This window comes from Condylostylus longicornis, unplaced genomic scaffold (genome assembly GCF_029603195.1).
Source record: "Condylostylus longicornis isolate FDR11 unplaced genomic scaffold, ASM2960319v2 ptg000026l, whole genome shotgun sequence".
Lineage (NCBI taxonomy): Eukaryota > Metazoa > Arthropoda > Insecta > Diptera > Dolichopodidae > Condylostylus > Condylostylus longicornis.
In genome coordinates this window covers 3,273,647-3,294,789 of record NW_026577995.1, presented here as the reverse complement: position 1 = coordinate 3,294,789, position 21,143 = coordinate 3,273,647, and the positions used below count along the sequence as shown (strand labels likewise).

The 21,143-nt window shown below is 26.0% G+C and overlaps 1 protein-coding gene across 1 annotated transcript in view; it reads right to left on the bottom strand.

Moving 5' to 3' along the window:
- Positions 1–21,143, bottom strand: part of LOC129607042 (uncharacterized) — a 154,032-nt gene that overhangs the window by 43,702 nt on the left and 89,187 nt on the right. Inside the window, exons 3-5 of the mRNA XM_055517736.1 lie at positions 1,125–1,466; positions 898–1,058; positions 576–777 (exon numbers count right to left, since the gene is read on the bottom strand). Of these exons, the coding sequence (XP_055373711.1) occupies positions 576–777; positions 898–1,058; positions 1,125–1,466 (705 nt within the window). The remainder of the gene's footprint in view (positions 1–575; positions 778–897; positions 1,059–1,124; positions 1,467–21,143) is intronic.

The following is a 21,143-nucleotide window of genomic DNA, read 5'->3' as shown; positions in this document are numbered from 1 at the left end:
AAAGTAGAAATGGCCAACCGTTCGAAGAGAAAAAAAAATATTTTTTTCATTTTTTCGTATTTGATGTGATTCCGTTACAAGCGGTTTATTTTTTTTCTCTCAACTCATATAAAACTGTTTTTTTATTATTTTGTTGCTGTCAATGTTTTTCTCTCAAAAAAGAGATAAATTGATACTTAAAGGCTCTTCTTTAAAGTAGGCAAAATAGGTGATAAAAATATTAATTAATGTTTTGAACAACTCATTTTGAAGAGGTTGAAAAGTTTTTTTCGTTTCCCTATTAGAAGAAGAAAAAAAAAATTTTTTTCTTCATTTTGTAAGTTTAAATATTTTTCAATAATTCTTATTTGATTAGATTTGCCACATACAATTTTGATTAACCGGATAAAAAAAATTTTTTTTTGCCGTACTCAACGTTTTTATGTCGTACCTATCTCTGTCAATTTGACTTTTGTAAGAAATAAAAAAGGCCGCCTTTAATAATTATTTTTTTTGTTGATTCCGTCATTTTTTTTGTATATTTAATTTTTTTTATTTTGAAAGAATATTTAAAAAATTAATCAAAAAACACTCACCTGCATTTGAAATCAGTTTCACCTAGACAAAGTTCAAAACAATCTTGTCTTGAATTAGCACTAACTGTTTTCTTTAAATAATTATTTAATCTATGACCTTGAACGCGATCAACACACCAAGCTCTGGTACATGGTCTTATTCCAAGGCATGTTTTTTGGGCGTAAATTGTGAATACCGGAAATTGTGATCTTGAAAGGGCACCTACATATATTCAAAAATAAAAAAAGAAATGAGAAAAAATCGTTAATTAAGTTTGGTAAAAAAATTTCATTTTAAAGAATTTATAAGTTTCTTTTCATAAAATAATAAAATTTTTGTTACCTGGTAATTTGTCTGAATTTGATGTAAATAGAACACATAATCCAGTTTCATAATTAATAGCATAACAAGATTCATTTCCTTGACAAGCTTCTAGGCAATCAGTTAACATTAATGTACCTGGTATTTGTTCTAAAATATTACTAGGTGCTGAGAAGACATACCTTTTAAAAATAAAAAATTTATTTATAAATTTTTTTTTGAATAATAAAAACAAATTTCCAACTTACCCTGTTACAATTTCAAAACTAATCATATCAGGATCACAATATTCTTCCATTGAACCGCTACTATTTGGTGCACTTGGTAAAGGATCTTCTTTATTTATTTGTTCTTCAGATGATGCTGATACAAACATAGCTGATGGCAATGGTGATGGTATTTCAGCTGGTTGTGATGATGATGATGCTGTCGCTAATTGTGACTGTTGTGGTTGTTTTGATGCTGAAGGTGGTGATGGTGCAACAGCAACAGAAATAGCTGGTTCCATTGCTGATGCTGTCGCTATATTATCTGTTAATAATGATGCAGAACCAGAATCACTTGATTTTGATTTATCTATTCTTGATCGTCTAGCATTTATTGATGTTGATGATATTAATAAGGATAATAATAATAATAGTGATTTATTTTTTAATAACATTTTTAATTTTTGTTTTTTTCTTATTTGTTTTCCCGTTATAAATTTGAACTAAATAAATGGATTTTAAATAATAATAAAAAGCTGGTCAAATCAGACTCTGAAAATCTGGAATGAGAAGAAAAAAGGAGAAAGAAAAAATTAAATTAATGATTTCAAATAATTGGAATCTTTTTTTTTGTAAAAAGAAAATTAATTATTTATAAAAAGAAATGTAATTAAGAATGTATTAATGACGTGCCTTTGGAATGCAATTAAGACAAATATGACGTGCCTTTGGAATTGTTGTTTTTTTAAATTCCACGCACTTTACTTACATACTACCAAATATTATACATAAAAGAACAATAGTAGCTCTTGAAAGTAACAATATAATGGAATTTTGATTAGGGCTTAACAAAAAACTTAAGCGAGAAACTTTAAACACTTGAGTTTGGAGTTAACACATTTTTTTAATTGAAAACACTATATTATGGGCCTTGTAATGTAGAATTTTCAATTAAGAAAATTTTCATGAACTTTACAACAAGAAGTTTAATATCGAAGCTTTATAATTAAGTAATGAATTGTGTACTGCTTCATCTTTACTAAGTGCTGCTTAATTGAATTCGAAATTCGTTCATTAACACTCACATTGTTTCTAACATAGCTTATAAAATATTATTAATAAATTTATTTTCCAAATTATCGGTTTCACGAACTTGAGTATACGAGAATTGAATTTCATATTTGATTATTTTTAACAAAAATTACATATTCTCAAATATGGCAATTTTTCGTATTTAAATTTTTAAAATAAATTTTTGGAGTAATTTCATTCCAAAGTCTTTCAATGAATTGCTAAATAAGGAAAGAAGAATATATTAAGATTTCTGTTATTAAGATGATCCCAATTAATATTAATCTGTCTTAATATGCAAAATCTTATGTAGTCATCTTAGAAAATCTTAATGTTAAATTTAAAATATTGCAGATTTCATCTTATACGACGAATGAATGTGATTTTGCTCACGGAACATTATAAATAATCTTTTAAATCATTACACGCTTTTTAAATGAATATGTGCAATATATATATATATATATACATAAACGTGTATTTACAATAGGAACAGAATTAAATAATTGATTGTAAATAAAATTTTATTAGGTTTTTGTTTTTTTTTTTATCTTATATATAAGCGGAATTACACAAAAAAACCTGGCAACAAAAGCTGAATAAGAAATAAAAGACACATAAATTAAATTTAATTTATTATTATTATTGAAAAAAATGGAACTGAAGAATATTGTGTAAAAAAAGTAATAAAATAATACTTTAATTAATTTTATTTATTTTTTTGTTTATACAGAATTAACAACTTCCTTTTAAAGAGGATGTGAAAATAATAAAGACATTTTGTAATATAAAGTGAAAGAGGAAAGAAAAAACAAATGGAAAAGTTTTTTGAAAATCGAAATTTAATTATTGATTACAAGGAAATCAGTTAGGCATCAGAGAGACATAAATAAAAAAATCTGATGTGGTCAGCACATAACCGACCGCATTGTGTATTGTCTAGTTAAATGAAAGTGTTACAGAATATTATAAAAATGTCTGTTAAATACTTCTTTCCAATTTTTAGGACATTAGTAAGCTTATAGTTAACATACTTAGAAAAATGTAAATTTGGCTCTTAGTAGAGTTTCGCTTTGTGCTACCCGAATTCCCTGAAATGCTCGCCAGTTAGTTTGGGTAACAACCAGAACTCATATATCAAATTTCAAGAAATTCCATCAATTTGTTCTGTGGATATGGTGAAAAATGTAAAATCGGCCCACAAATCAGTTCTCGAGCCCTGATCTTTCCAAAAAAGTTATATATTCATTGCTTTAATATGAGCAATTCATATATAAAATTTCAATGAAATCGGTTGATTATTTCTCTTTATATACACAAAAGTGTATGTTTGGCCCGTAGTAAACGTCTAGTTGCCGATACCTGATCTTTCCAAAAAATTTACATTTTCATTGTTTTAATACGGGGAATTCATATATTAAATTTCAATGAAATCGGTTGATTATTTCTCTTTATATACACAAAAATGTATATTTGGCCCGTAGTAAACGCCCAGTTGCTGATGCCTGATTTCTTCCCAAAGTTAGGAATTTTTGCGTATGATCGAGCAAAGCTTATATATGAAATTTCAAGTAAATCGGTTGAATACTTTCTTCAAAATGGTGAAAAATGTAAAATCGGCCCGCAAATCCTTTTTCGAGCCCTGATCTTTCCAAAAAATTTACATGTTCATTGTTTTAATACGAGGAGTTCATATATTCAATTTCAATGAAATCGGTTGATAATTTCTCTTTATATACACAAAAATGTATATTTGGCCCGTTGTAAACGTCTAGTTGCCGATGCCTGATTTCTTCCAAAACATACGAATTTTTGCGGACGGTCGAGCTGAGCTTATATATAAAATTTCAAGTAAATCGGTTGAATACTTTCTTCAAAATGTTCAAAAATGTAAAACAGGCCCGCTAAAAAGTGCAGTTCCCGAGGCCTGATATATACCAAAAGTTGATCGATCCGTGCCATGGTGGAAACAAACTTACATATAAAATTTCATCAAAATCGGTTCAGCCGAACTTGAGATACACGCGTGCACACACAGACCGACAGACGGACAGACCGACAGACCGACAGACCGACAGACCGACAGACCGACAGACCGACAGGTTGCTAAAAGTAGTTTATTTACACTTCCCTACTATGGAGAAGTACGTTCCCACCGAAAACTCGATATGCAAAATTTGTTGCCATCACATAACCTACCTATTGTTTACACAATACGGTCGGTAAAAAAAAAATTACAGAATATTGGTTTCACTTTCAGTTCTTTTCACTTACAATGGTGTTATTAAAAGCTGATCTCTTCATATAAGAAATATTCATTTTGTGAAATCTTGTATTTTCCGCTAAAAACATGATAGATTTTAGACATTCATTTTTTTTTTTAAATTTCTTATTCATTTTTGGTATTAGTGAACAATTTCGGGAAAATTTTGCTAATTTGAAATTTTAATATGAAAGTAGTTTTGCTATGATACCTTACCAACTCGCCAAATAATTGAATATATTGTATTCTTATACCTTACTTGCTGCTAGAATTCGCAAAACTATAATGAAATGTAAAAAAGTTTGACGCAATACTAGAAATAAGATTAAGAGAAAAATAGAGTGATTTTTACCAAATGAAATTCCTACTAAACTGTTAAATTTTCGGAAAAATTATTAAAATTTAATCCCTTCAAATTTTATAAAGAACACTTGTAAATTTCAGTCATATAGGCATACATCTTGATTAAAATCTTGATTTTCCCTTTGAAATTTCAGCACCATAATAAAATTTCATATAGCCGCTTAGAACTGATAATTGCAGTAGACAAAGTATTGAAAACTGAAGGATGAGCAATTAAATAACATTTTTTTTCTAAACTAATTCTCTGAATTAGTGGGTTTCTGTTTCGATTTTTTTATTTAAACTCTATAATTTATTTGATAAAACTTTCGCTGTAATTCAGTTTAACATAAGGGGTTGAAGCTGAATTTTCGATTGATAACATGCTAAAATTTTTCGTTTTTTGATTTTTTAAATTTTATATGCTAAATTTTTTAAATTGCTTGAAGAACTCTTGGCAATTATTCAGATTAAAATGAATAAGAATTTTTTAAAATCGCAATAACGACAATATTTATTTTAGAATTATACAGCGAATATACAGCGGAAAATAATAAGGACAATTTACCAAAATCTAGAAAAATTCCAGAAAAAATTTTTTTAAACGAAAATTCTTTAGGCGCGTTTTCTTTTACGTAATAATTTAAAAATATTTTAATTTATCAAAAAAAAAAAATTATTTCAATGTTGTAGAAAAAGAACTCCGATAAAATGTAATAATTCTGATAAAAATAAAGTACAGAAAGATAACACGTTTCTCTGTTATAGTAAGGTAGTTTTTGTTACGCTCAAAGCTATGGGTTTTTATTCCAAGATTTTATGACCCATATTGAATTTTTAAATTCTTCTTATAACCATTTCCTATGTGTTAAATTGCTATTATTGCGCTTATATTCTGAATCTATTTCTATATATAGAATTCTCAAAATTGTTATACAAGATGATCGGCAACCATCACTAATAACAATAATTTGAAATGCATTCTTTTTGTTATTACAATAATTTTTTTTCTTGTGTTAGACCATTGTGTTTTCAATGCATAATTACAATAATAATGCTTTTTTCATAGTACAAAATAATTCTAATTTCAAATTGGAAAAAGCACAAAAATATTCTTCACTGTAATTTCAAATGTTTGCAGCACTTGCAAAAGCGTTTGTAAAAATAAAGAAAAAAAAAAATTTCATCAAATTCGATAATTTGTTTCAATGTTAATTTTTGCGTGTAATTGTAGGTGTACAAGGGAGAGTACAAAAATATTGCAAGTAAGTAAATTGAGAAGAATATGAAAAAAATTTGAATATTCAAAATTTATATTAAGATGTTGAATATTTCTTTGTTACAGAAAAATTGATGGTGTTAGTTTTGTTTTTGAATTCAAGTTCTCCCAACTCACAAATTCAAATAACAAAATTCAAAAAATTCAAATCGTGTACTGAATATTAGGTATATAATTTCCTTGAGCACAACTGTAATAAATTTAATAATTACCCATTCTCGCTTGTTGTTGTATTTTGTTGTAATAAAATCATAGAATAACGAAAACGGATGAGGTGAAGAAGAGGTATAATGGACATAGCCAGAAAGTCCCAAAATGAAGCAAAATTTTCAATATGATTCTGACTAAATTCATACAAATTATAAGTTCTTATTTTAATAAACTAAAGTTTAAAGCTATTTTAAGCGATAACTATCCCTTTCGGCGGTAAAATGTTTACTCAATTGGAGTGAATGAATTTAATGTTATTGGTGTGACGATATATGGTCTGTTTGTCATTATTAGTTTTCTTTAGAAACAATTTGATAAACAGCATCTTAACAAACCTTTGAGCTTAGTCATCACAAACTGATATATAGATCACTTTCTATTTTTAATGCTATATTCATAAATTGCTCACGAGCGATCTCTCAATTCACTATTATCGTTTTGAAAATGAAAGAGGCTGAAAATTTAAATTTTCAAATTCAGTTCCCCAAACACAGGTGAGACTCTTCTTTGGTTTTGCAAATAATTTTGTATTGAATATAATTATGTAGCACAAACTTACATATTTAAGAATTTTCGCTCTAATTTGATCCGTTCTACGTTGTGTTTTAACAGCAAATGGTTACACTTCTTTTTTGAAAACAAATTATAACAAGTAAGTGTTGTTAAACTAAAAACCAACTTGGTTCAAAATTGTTTGAAATGCAAATATTTCATTCCTTAAATTAAAATTTTTACTCCATTGTACCCGGCAAATACTAAAATGATGTTCATGAGGAATACCTTTTTAAATCAGATTATTCCTTTATTAATAATTATAAAAATTTTAGAATTTTGGATAAATTTAATGAAAAATGAAATTATAGCCAAAAATAATTTCGGAAAACTTCTACTTTTTCTTCTACAATCTCACAAAGTTAACAAAATATCGCAGTAATGAAGAATAATTGAAATTTATTTGTAAAAAATCAACATCAGTCCCAGACAACTTTTTATATTTTTCTCTAAAAAAAAAACAGAAATAAAATTTTTTCATATTCAATTACGCTATAAAATTAACCATTGCTACAATATTGAAAGCTTTGTTGCTATTCTAAAAAAGATAAAGCAGCACAACAACAAAAAAAAAAAAAAACCAAAATAAATTTTATGTTTCGTAAATTCGTAATTTTCACTCCGATTATACAAATAACAGTTTTTAGACTAATATTTATTTTGTTCTCTTACAGTTAAAAAATAAGAGCAAAACCAGAAAGAAGGTTTCTTTCAAAAAAAATTTTTTTTTTCATATTGTTCTTGTTTTTGGCAGTTTATTGCAATTTTGCAAAATTTTAAGTGCACAATATTGAAAATGATGAAAATTTCCAAAAAGGTCGGAAGTGAAATAAATTTATAGGAAATGATAATAAAATTAGATCATTTCTTCTTGTGTCTATTTTTCAAAATTGGTGTTCTTCTGGTTGTTGAAAAGTAATTTATTTGCCACAATTTCGTGACTCTCTTAAATAGTTTTGATTTAGTAGTAGTAAGAAAACAGTCATAATAATCACTTTTGTACTATAATTTTAATATTTTTTTTTTTCATAAATCGGCAGGATAAAGAAAATGTTGATTCAAGACTTATGAAATTCTGTAATATTTACCTACATTTTTATTATTGTAAGTAGTCTTACAAGTTATAAAATGAAAATTTTTTATTTTTAGCTCGTCTGTTTACAGGTTGGAATTATTTTTTTTTGTAACTAAATTTTTACTATAAATTTTTTACAAATATTTTGATGTTATAATTAAGTTATTGTTTACTATAACATTAATGTTTTGTATAGATTTTAAGTCTAAGGGTGGGTGTTTTGGATTTTTGTAGTTATCCTGGATATAATTGAAAAGTACAATTAAAATTTTTCGGGATATAAGTGGGATTATTTAAATGTTATTTAGTGTACTATAATTTTTAAATCATTAAAGTCTTCTTGCAAAAACAAGAACTTTTTTTTAAATTTAATTATTAAGATAATAATGATTTCTTTTGCCCAGTGTAGGTCCTCTATTTTTTGTTCTCAAAATTTTAAAGCACCATTTCTTAAATATTGAACTTCAATATATAATCTTCAATACAACGCTAAATTTAACAGAAATCTTGAATTTTAATATAAAAATCCAGGACTTGGTTAAAAATTTCGGGCTGATTCAAAGTTTGCAAAACAATTTTTCGATAAATATTTCGGGAATTGTGGGTCCTTTTAATTTAAATATTTCAGATAATTAAACACATAATATTAATTGGTATTGCCGCATTGGTATCTATATTTGAGCATTGTGTATGGAAAATTTCTTTGAAAATCAATTGGATAGTTAGTGAATTAATTACATTGAAAACAAATTTACTGTCTAATAGCAAAAAATTTTGTTATTTAAAATAATGTAATAAATGTCGTAATTACATATTGCCTATCTAAACTGCATATGTATTTAAATAATTTTTGTGTAGGTACGTTACTATGTATAGCTCGAATATTTATTGAACCTTTCAATAAAATTTTAGTTCTTAATACAGGAATACAGGCCTGGTTCTGAGTTATTCGGTGCTCTACACTATGTTTTCAAAAAATACGGCTCACTTCCTCTCTCCAAGCAATGAACAATATGAAATAAACATTGCACATTGTGCCTAATAATCATTTTCTTATAACTTTATTATGCTGAATTCAAGATTATTCATAGAATTTAAGCTTGGAAATAAATTTTCAGTTTTTTTGTTGTGTAATGTTTGCGTACATGTTATCACGTTAATTTTGCTGTAAAAAAATTTTTTGGGAAAACACTCAATGGAAAAAAATTGGAAAAAAATTTTTACTTTTTACAATTTAGCTGTTTTCTTAAGTCTCCAAAGACGCATCTCTGTTTTCCGGCACTCATTGCAAATGCTTACTTTACATATATAATAGTAGATCCGACTATAGAAGTATGTATATGGTTATAAGTAATTTAAAAAGTATATTATGTATTCGAACACTATTAACATTTTATCTACATTCCCTGTACAAAATTCAATCCTATAAGAATTTCATTTGTCCTTGATGCAGTCATTGAAACATATGCATTTGCTTATGTATAATATAAAGAGTATATCACGTACTCCCACATTTTATCTACACTCCTTGCACACAATTCATTCGTATATCAATTTCAATTTCCGTTTAATTGTTTTCTTACGGTATATAAGTTCCTACAATTATCACTATAATATTATGTAATTGGAAAATAACTACACGTACGTGTATAAATATTTTTCTTTTTAAATTAATGAAGTTTAACATGAATATTAATTAAATAACATCAAAAATAATTGATAAAAATATAAGGTGACAAATAATGTGAATAGCTAATTTAGGAATATATTAAATTATATTGTGGGTAGATTAATCATTACCCAATACATTTACCCAACATAAACTTGAATATTATTATATGACAAATTACCACAAATATGGTATAAGCACATTTTTAAATAATTTCTCTTAATATTTTTCTTATTTTTTTTTCGTGGATTTTAAGATTCTTCATTCTGCAAGGGAAAACCAAAAAAAAAAAAAATTGAGAAGAAAAATACCCGCAAAAAAATTTCACCTTAGAAAACTATTTAATGACCTCAACATACTAATTTCTATCTATCTATCTATCTATCTATACTATTTTCTCAGTTCTAGTTTAGTTTCAAATAAATTTAATGTTTTACTTTAATTTTTATTTAGTTTTTCCTTACAGTATTTTTATACCCGTACGAACGTATGTTCGAAGGGTATACTAAATTTGCCTTACCGTTTGTAACGCTAAGAAATAACGGTCTTAGATATAGACTCAAGTATATGTTTTTGATCAGCGTCAAATTCTGAGTTGATTTAGCTTTGTCTGTCCGTCCGTCCGTCCGTCCGTCCGTCCGTCCGTCCGTCCGTCCGTCCGTCCGTCCGTCCGTCCCCACGATAACTCAAAAACTAATTGAGCTAAGTTCACCAAATTTTCACAAATGATTTATTGTAGTAAGTGCCAGAACCCTATTTAAATTGGACATGATCGGGGTACCGGTTCGGGTAGCTGCCATACAACTTCAAAATTTATTTGGCTATATCTCAGAAACTATAAAAGTTGTGGTATTGAAATTTCACACAAACGAATATATTAGTAGGGCCAATGTGTATGATAAAAGTCGTTGAAATTACTTGGCTCCTTCTGGTACCTGCCATACAACTTCAAAAGTTATTTGGCTATATCTCAGAAACTGTAAAAGCTGTGGTATTGAAATTTCACACAAATGAATATATTAGTAGGGCCAATGTGTTTCATGAAAGTCGTTGAAATTACTTGGCTCCTTCTGGTACCTGCCATACAACTTCAAAAGTTATTTGGCTATATCTCAAAAACTATATAAGCTATGGTATAGAAATTTCACACAAACGAATACACTAGTAGGGCCAATGTGTATGATAAAAGTCGTTGAAATTACTTGGCTCCTTCTGGTACCTGCCATACAACTTCAAAAGTTATTTGGCTATATCTCAGAAACTATAAAAGCTATGGTATTGAAATTTCACACAAGCGAATATATTACTAGGGCCAATGTTTTTGATAAAATTTGTTAAAATTTCTTAGCTTTTTCTGGTAGCTGCCATACAACTTAAATAGTAGTTTGGCACACACAGTATTTTGAAAAACAGGCAGTATTGAAATTTTGCATAAATTAATGTGTCCCTTAGTCAGTTATGGCATCTTTATTTGCACATAGGATAACAAATTCGTACGGGTATCACAGAGTTGACAAGGTCAACTCTATTTTTTTTCTCGTTTTTTTTGCTGTTTTGTTTTGTAAATTTCCACCATCACGACAAAGATGTTTCGTTTTGTTAGAAAATATTTCTAACAAATTTAACCGACATCTATGTCCGTTTACAGAGATGAAAACTAAAATTTTTTTAGAAACCAAAAATACCAAGGTAAATATAATCAGTAGTAAATCGCTAATTTTTATTTTAATTTTTTTATTTATTTGTATTTTTATTTATAATATTTTTTATTTTATTTTCTTATACTTTTATTTCGTATATATGTATATTGAAAAAATAATGTACTTGCAGCAGTAAAATCCATGATGCCACATTTTATATGTAGGTCACAAGCACAATAATCATGTTTATTATACATTATGTGTGTATGTATGTAAGAAAAATGTACAATACTTTATGTATATATATATATATATACGTTCAATCAGATTCACTCATTCACTATACTTGCTTAACACTAGACTCTTTATTTTGTATATAGCAATGTAGCCTTTATAATATTTCTTTTTTTTTATATTGAAAATTGAACATAATTCAATCTGTTCTACTCCATAAGAAGCAGCAGCATTCAGCAAAGACAAAAACAGAGAAATAAAAATGAAAAACAGAAAAAAGAGAAATAAAAATAGAAGAGAAAAGAGTTAGCAACATGTTGTGCATCTCAACCTAATTTCTTATTTCCGTTCTTATTTTTTTTTTTCTATAAATATTATTGTAAGAGATGTTATGTTTGATACTGCTACTGATATACCAAAATTGAACTTTATGTTGGCAACTTTTATTCAATATTATTATTATTGTATACCCAAATATTTTATAATAGTTATATTCATTACATACATACATGCATATGTACCTGTATAATATGAATGAACAAAATATTTTTTTTTTTTTAATTTTTATTCTTTTCTTGTTTTTCATACTGATTGGAATTGCATGTTACAAAATATTGTGTCGTTGTTTTTGGTTTTTAGTATACAACAGCTAAATTTCCCATTTTACACTATTACTGACATTTCATTTTCTTTTATTATCATTTTAAGATTTTTGTCTCGAGCATTTAATATTAAACAAAAAAAAAAACAGAATTAAAAAAAACAAGGGAGAAGAAAATAAGCGAGAAGAAAAAATAAAGAGAAAAAAAAAATTACTGTCAGAAAATTTTTTTATTTTATTTTATTTTTTTTTTTATAATAATAAAAATAATATTAGCTAAAGTTAATAAATCTGTTTTAGACACAACAGCACAACAAAAAAAAATTATGTGCTTAAGAAGTCTAAGAAGCTGAACATATACACACAAACATTCCTATAATGTGCATACAAAATGCATGAGTGTAAATATTAAGTAAAGCAGTGCAACAAAATGCTGTTATAACAATAAGGTATTGAGAGTGAGAGAGAGGAGAGAGAAACTCAAAAATAAAATAACTAACAACAAAATAGAATTTACTTACTTTTAAAAATTCATAATGATAACAATTATAATGTTATACCAAAGTGTATTAAAATGGTGAAAATTAGTTGATTACACTATGACATAGTTGTTGTTTTACTTTATTTTAATTTAAAAAAGAAAGAAGGTTACCATCCCACTATATTATTATTTTGTGTTGTCTACACGTTATTAAAATATTGTGGAAATAAATAAAATAAATCGATATGAAAATTAATTTTAAATACATAGAATTTGTATTATTTGTATAACAGATTGCAGACGTAATAATAATAATGTGTATAGAATATACCGGAAATTGGAAAAATTTCACTTTCATAAACAAGTCTCAATATTTATTTACTTTTATTTTTATATTTTATTTTTTAATTTAGAATTTATATGTGCATTTACAATAATAAATTATGCATGGAATTATCATTTGATTTCAATAATATTGTATAACAGTTTTAATTTAATTAAAACTGTTATATTTTAAATAATGATTGTATAACGGTTTTAATTTAATTAAAGAATAAATTTTCAAATAAATTTTTTAATTAAACACTTATCCATGCAGGTGTGTCGTTTATATTCGGATAATAAAATTAGAACCTCTAAGGTTCTAAGGTAGATAAAAGTGTCATCATAAGAGTTTTGGGAAATTTTCGCTGCAACAAAAATGTGATGTAGCTCTTATCATGTGATATATATCATATAATCATCTTTTAATATCAGTGTGCTATTTTAAAATGTTATTAAAATTCGAGATTTTGAAACCAATTATGGATCCATTCCGTTAATTATGCTTAAGTACTAACTGTTATAAACCTGTATAATTTTCTTATAATAACAAATTTTTATAAGAAAATCTCTTCTGTATATCAGACTAATTGTATTTATTTATTAAATTTTATATTTTCTCAAAAATCATTGTCATTGCTATTTTCTTTTGAATGGTGGCAGCTCTTATGCTATATTAAAATGTAAGGTGAATTTCTCACCAAGCTAATGAAGTTTTTGCGCCATTATTTGTTTTTAATAAATTCTTTTTTTTTCTTTCTCTATTTTGACATATTTAGAGCTCAGATGTTTAAAAAAAATTAGTATCAAGAATTTACCACGAAATGATTGATTAAAAAAAAAATATAAAATTATATAAATAAGAAAATTGGAATTTTATGTTTTATGAACGGCTGTGGTTTGAATTCATTGTGGAAAAAATAAAATGCGGGTAAAATAATTTACAAATTTTATAATTTTTTAAAATAACAGATTTAAATTTTAATTAGGAATTAAGAATATGTGGCGCAATTATTTCAACCACAAAATTTGTAATTTAGCAAAATATTTTTTTAATCCCTGAATATTTATCGAAGCAATAATATGTAATTCAAAAAGTGGCAAAAGCCTAGATTATAGATTCATATAACCAAGGTAAAAAAGCACGGTGATCACGTATACATATCTATTGTGCTTGCTTCCTCCCCTCAGTGCATCCCTTACAAGACACGTTAGAGGCCCACCCTTATGATCAACTCTAAAATGTGGGAGACCTAGAAGACCGCAACTCCGCCCTAGTGAGTCTAAAATTTATAAAGAATTTCAATAATGTTAGCTGTCACAAGCTACATGTTGTTTCAAACCGCAATTATTTTTGTATTCAAAATAAATCACTATTTAAGCGCTGGAAGATGTTGGAATAAAAATATTACGAAAACCCAGATACAATTAATAAAATAATTAATCCAACATTTTACATATATATCCACACATACATATATAAAATTAATATCTGCTTTGAATATAATTAGAAATAGCTTTAAATTTACCTTGGAAAATTCCATGCATTTTAATCTCAAATTACATAAATACTTCATTACTGATGCGGTTACATTGTGGACATATAAAAAAAAAATCAAATATTTTACTTTTACCTAAATTCTTGTCATTACCGTTTTCATTCAACATGCACACATATTAACTGTGTGTGCATTATGAAAAATTGTGTCAATATAATCAAAGTGAACCCGTTAAATGCAATAGAAACATAATAATGAAAAAGTAGGAAAAAAAAATTAAAGAAGAAGAAATATGTGACCACCATATTTCACACGCATACCTTTAGATTGTAAAATCGAATTCCAAAAGTACAAGAAAAAAAAATAATAGAAAATGTTATGCACGCACAAAACGTAAATTTTTTTATTTAACTTAATATAGACATAATTGGAGAATGTATTCCATTTAGAATAAATTGTTATACAATTACGATTTACAAATAATATATTATTGTATAACAGTTTATTTTTCTTATATAATTATTTAATTATTAATTAATAATTTTAAATGGAATTGAAACCATTATTGTGTTAAATATGAGAGCGTAATTGATATATTAATATTTTTTTGTAGTTTTTAGAAAAGGTATAGGCACTTCTAATCAGAACTGTTATATTTTGAACAGCATAACATACTCAGAGTAGAATTTATACGTTATTCTGAAATTCTGAGGTTTTGCCTTGAAAAAAACAACTGTTTTTTCTACAGCCAAGCCCCAGGTATTTGAAATTATTGGTTGTTAAGACATCTTAAAACACACATGTCTGAGTGCTTACCATTATATTTGGTTTATAACAAACGTAGTATTAAGTATATAGATATGCACATCATTACAGACTCATGGCACTTCAACGTTAGTTAATAACATGGTGTCTCTTATACTATTGTATTCCTCTGTATAAAAGACACATGTCATAAAAATAATAATATTTACCAAACTCACTTTTCTAAACTTATTTACTGGAAATTTCGATTCACTCTTAAAAAATCAAAAAAAGAAATTGTGAATAAAACCAGAGTTTTCTCAATTTTCTAACAATAACAATGCCTATAAAGAAAGCCTTAAAAGTACTTGCAAATCTATAAGTATTATACAGTTTACATACAACACAATATGCGTATCTATATGAAATGCACTTATATGTACATAATTTGACATAACAATGTGCACGTTATTGTGCAAAAATTTCATATACATTCGTATGATCGCATTTTCCTTTCGGAATCCTTTGATATTTTTATTGAAATGAAAAAAAACAACAACTGTCGTTTATATATGTACGAGTATTATTAATAATAATCAATTCAACTTTTTAAATTAGATCAACTTTTTGATTAAAATAGGTTGCGATTTAGTAGATATCTACGACAAGATGATAACCGAAACGGATTTACGTTTACAATTCACAGTTTAATATTATTATATTATAGTTTACTAATGAGAATGTGAAAATACAATTTGATAACTGTTATATTGAATTTAATTTTACCATTTTTGGTAATGGCGTAAATATTTTAATTCTCAATCTAAAAGTATATAACGAAGAACAAAAAAAAATTTAGTATAAAATTAGAAGTTTGTTATGTTTTTTTATGTTCGATTTGTATAGAATATACTTTTTGTTATATGTTTGTTCTTTTATATAAAAATCAAACGCAGTATATCTAAATTATAAATGACATTATACAAACAAATGTACAAAATGCATTGAATTGAATTAGTGTTATAAATTATTTTGCAATCAATTCTATTAAACAGGAACATAATTTTTCTGTGATATTGAATCAAATATAATATTATTAACAGTACAGTATTACAGTATAGTATGGCGCCAAATCAAATTTATGGTATAAATTCAAAATAATTTATAGTTGATTATTTAGTAATATTGTGTTGGTGTATATTACAGTTGAAAGTATTTGTAGGTTTGGATTCCTTAGAACTGTGTAGTATTGTCCTGTGATTAAGTAAGAGGAATTCAACATTTGCTCTACAAAAATTTGGAAAAATATTGAATTCTTTCAATTCTTGCTTAGCTTACATAATTTTTATATAATTTTATCAGCAACTTAACTGGATTTTTCGAATTATAATATGACCGGAAAATTTTTGAGGAGCAATTTAGCCTATAATGCCACCGATTTTATTCTACAGCCCATATTTCCCAAATTCTAAAATAATACCATAAAATCAGAGTAAACAAAATTTTATTTCACTCTGTTATTAAATATATATTACAGTTATACTAACATTTCTGTATATTACCCGTATATACTGTATATACCCGAGAAATATATATATACATTCCGTTACATTTATATTTGTACGTTTGTCAAACCACATTCATACATATTATATTTTATTTACTCTGTACAATTCTGTTCTAAATGTTTATATGACTTCATTCATCAATATAGTGACGTAAATTGCAAACAGCATCGCACATATGCTATATATATTAAAAATTCCGATATATATATATACAATATATTAATATATTTTCTATATCTACAGACATAGTTGCATTTAACGATAATAAATGTAATATAATAAGGCGGCTAAATCAATAATTTATAAACTTATTTATAAATAATTCATATTAAACATTTTATCCATACTGTATCAAAGTAATATTGTACATATTGTGTGTGAGCTTGCACATATGAACATTACAAGAGCGTAAAAGATCACTTGTTTGTTATTAATAAAAATAAATTATAATGATATTATATAGAATTTCTAATATAAAATATTTTCAATAAAATTATAATCAATAAAAAAGAAATAGCAATATAGGTGAGTCAAATAAGAAGAAGAAAAAGTACCGTTTTTAGTGTTTGAATAGGCTCACAAAATGACAATAAATCAATATTTTTAATATATAAAACATTTCAAATGAGATTAAGTGCAGTAAAACAACAAATTATATACAGATCTTCTTAGATCTAATTATTTACTAGGTCTTACATCTTTTCATTAATTGGGACAATTGGGACAAACAAGCAAAAGTACTTTATTATAATTAAATAGGTATTTCAAAATTTGCATATTTTTAGGAACTAAAAAAAAAATATCGGACGGAATTTATTAAGGGTTATTACACATATTTAATAGCGCCATTTTATTATTCATTTTCTAATAACAGGACATTTCTCGTTAATTTTAATATATACATTTCACATAAATAAATTGCAGTAAAAAATTAAGAAAATTTGAAAGCGAGGATCGAATCAAGAAGGAAGGAAGGTTGAAAAAAATTTATTTTAGGGGTTTATTACACGTAACCTTCACGTTTTTATTGGAAAAGTTAAGGAGGCGAGGGTTAATATGTTTCTCGCAAAGATGAATTTTTGTTTAAAATTTTAATTTCCTTTTTGAAAACTTTACTGCTTTCATCGTTTTATGAACTGAACCACTAATGATGAGCAACAGGCGGACCAATTAAAATTAAAAAGAACATTTTTTTTTCAAATTTGTTAGTAATGAATTAGAAAGCGAAAAAACTTCAATAACAACAATAAATTGACTTGTATAATATTTTTTCTATTTTCAGTAAGGTTTAAAAACTCAGTCAGAAGAATAATATATTTCATATTTGGAATACTTTAATGTTTTGTGAATGAGTTGGTTTTTCACAAAAACTGACAGTAAAAAATTTCTTTTTTTGTTCTTCTTGTCCCACAGTAACACATTTACCTTGTTTTGCTGTGTTTAATGGCAGAATATTTTAACTTCTCTTCTTTTTTTATTATACAGAATTTTTTTCTGTTCCAATATTTTTTTCTTATTTTTTTAGTACAATATTTTGTAGGTTGATAGACCATTATTGTTGACATTTAGACTGGAGACGCACCATATAATATATCACTTGAAGCGAATTCAATACATTTTCATATAGTTAATTTTTTTTTCAATTGTCAAATTAAGTACATTATACGAATCTGTAAATATGACCTATTAAAGTCATAGGTTTCATTAAAAGAGTGCTCACACATTACAAGTGTATCAATAAAATAAATTAACACTTTCTAATAATTTATTTTTGGATTTATAATTTAAGTAATTGATAATTAAAATCTAACTTGTTCTAACTATATGTTTAAGAATTTAAACTGGTAATTAAGAGTCAATTATAATTTTGTCAACTCCATTTCCGAATAGGATTAAAAATTATACTCGATTTTTGATTAGAGCGTTATCCGGATTTATAATTGTAATTTTTGTTGTATGCAAAAACTACTTTCATATGAGTGGGAGTTCAGATCTCCGTGATTATATTGTAAGCGTTCCTATGACAGTTCACATGCCAAGTACATACTATCAAATTCACCAACCTAGGTTAATTTGTAAATTATAAGAGTAGCTAAGAAAATTTTTCTGGTAAACGGCTTGACACTTTGATATAGAAAATAAAAGTCAAATTTTTAATATTTAAACATTTACCCAAAAATTAGTTTTTCATTTACTATACCTACATTCAGTTTCTACTTACGCCTTATCTGTTCTTGTCGGCAAACTTTTGTGGATTATTAGTAAATATATACTATATGTGAATATGAGTAGTTCACACTCAAGTTCCTTACATTACCTACATTCAAGAAGAAATTACATTTTCAACTAACTATAAAATTTTGTGTTTCTATATCTATATTTTCTATGATTGAGTTCTTAAAATTTTTATAGTCACAATCTAATGTTTTTTTTTTGCAAACAGAATGATGGGCCGCATTTTGAATTTGAATGGGCCGCATTATGCTCATGAGCCGAACTTTGCCGACAATTGCTTGACAATTATTCGCTACTCCTTTAAATCTAATATCAAATGATTAAAATTAATTTAATTTTTATCGGAATCTATCTGTTTACAAAACAAATTTTCGTAATAAACAAATTCAATTAAATTTCGCCCGAATGATATTAAACTGATAAGAACATGAATTACCAATTAAATTTGCATTTGCCAATGTACAATAATTGCTTATATCGTATCTTAAGTGAAATGTATTGTAAAATAATAACGTAATAGCTATATAAGCGATGGGCTGCACTTTTATTTTATATATTCGCTTTCGTATATAACTATTTTGAATTTTTAATTCAAGAAAAATACAAAATCGTGTTTTACCTTTTGAAGTGAAAATTGCAAATCTTCACATATATGTGTACAAAATTTTAGATATATATAAAGCGTTAATGAGGTAAATTACTGTAAAACTACAATATAATTAGAAAGAAGATGGAAATATATTGAAAGTGTGATATCATTAAAGGAAAAAAAAAAGGTAAACGACACTACTATTTTTTAATTCAAAAAATAGAAATAGAAAGTTAAAACGAAATTTAATTTAAATATTTTATAATTTTTAATGAACTAAACACAGCCGAGCTTTCTCGTCTCTTCTAAATTCTCTAAAAATTTAATTTATCATATTATTAAAAGAAAATTGGCCCTTTACGTTTAAAATTCAAATTTTGAAATGATTGAATTTTTGCGAAAGAAAGTTGTTTTTTAAGGAAAATTACTGAAATACCAAAATAATTAAAATAATTTTGAGAATTTCATCCTTAATTTGATTTGATGGAGAAAGTAATTTACTAGTAAATATTTTGAGTAAAAATAAAATTTTATTGATTACAAAATATTTTATAGAAAATTTAAATTAAAAGAAATCAAAGTGAATTTATTTATAAATTAATAAAAAGAACCCCTATAGTAATTATTTATAAATTAATCTCTGTAGGGGTTCAGGCACCTCAAACAATTATAGAACATTTGCAACTGAAAATGAATTGCTCGTTAAAAGAACAAAGGAAGTCGTCTAAATTAATTTTTGCAAAATCAAACGAAAGACATAAAATTAATAATTATCAGGTCCAACAAATGTAATTGGTCTGGCACGCTTAAAATAATTTTTCAAGCTGTATATGGCTTTAAAATTGAAATTGAATATGTTGTAAATTACCATATAGTTCCAATGGTTTAAAATATTAAATATAATTAATTTTAAATTTACTAAGTTGTACCTTAAACAAAAAAATTATTGCATATCTTGAAATAATCCTGAATTTAAGTTTAAAATTTTCTGCACTCTACCATAATTCAAAAACAATAAATTTAATAGCATAAAATATATTATGTCAAATAATTATAATCTACACCACAGATAGTATATTAATCACCATTAATTCATAATAAGAGATGCCCACCAACTAGTTATATAACATACTTTTTGGACATAATATATAATTAGTTCTTGATTATTTTTAATATACTCAATGATAGTGAATTTATTTGTACGATTTCAAGTATGTAATATTGACCTACATATAATAATATTACAGACAGGAATTATTTATATTATTAATATGATATTGTTAGAATTATTACAATATATTTTTTGCTCACTGATTCGATTTGACAGGGTCGGATTCACTATTTTTGTGGCGTTATTCGTGAGTGAGACTATTCGCTGTAGGTCATTTCTAAACTTCTACCGGTAAGAATTTTACTTCTCTAATTTAAAAAAATTTAAATAGAAAATTAAATTCAAAAAACCCACCAAAAGTATTTTTATCTAAATTGTTGACAAAACGATGATAATATTATAATTAGCACCACATTTCAAAAACTTATTAGATCTCATATAGAGGCAGATTTCTAACTGTAGAGCGTGCGAAGGGACTCTATAAGGTTTTACAAATTCTATATCATTGCAAAAATATTTGGCTTAGCCTTTTATTATTATAAGTCATTGTGTCGTTCCTTAAACAATTTCTAATAAG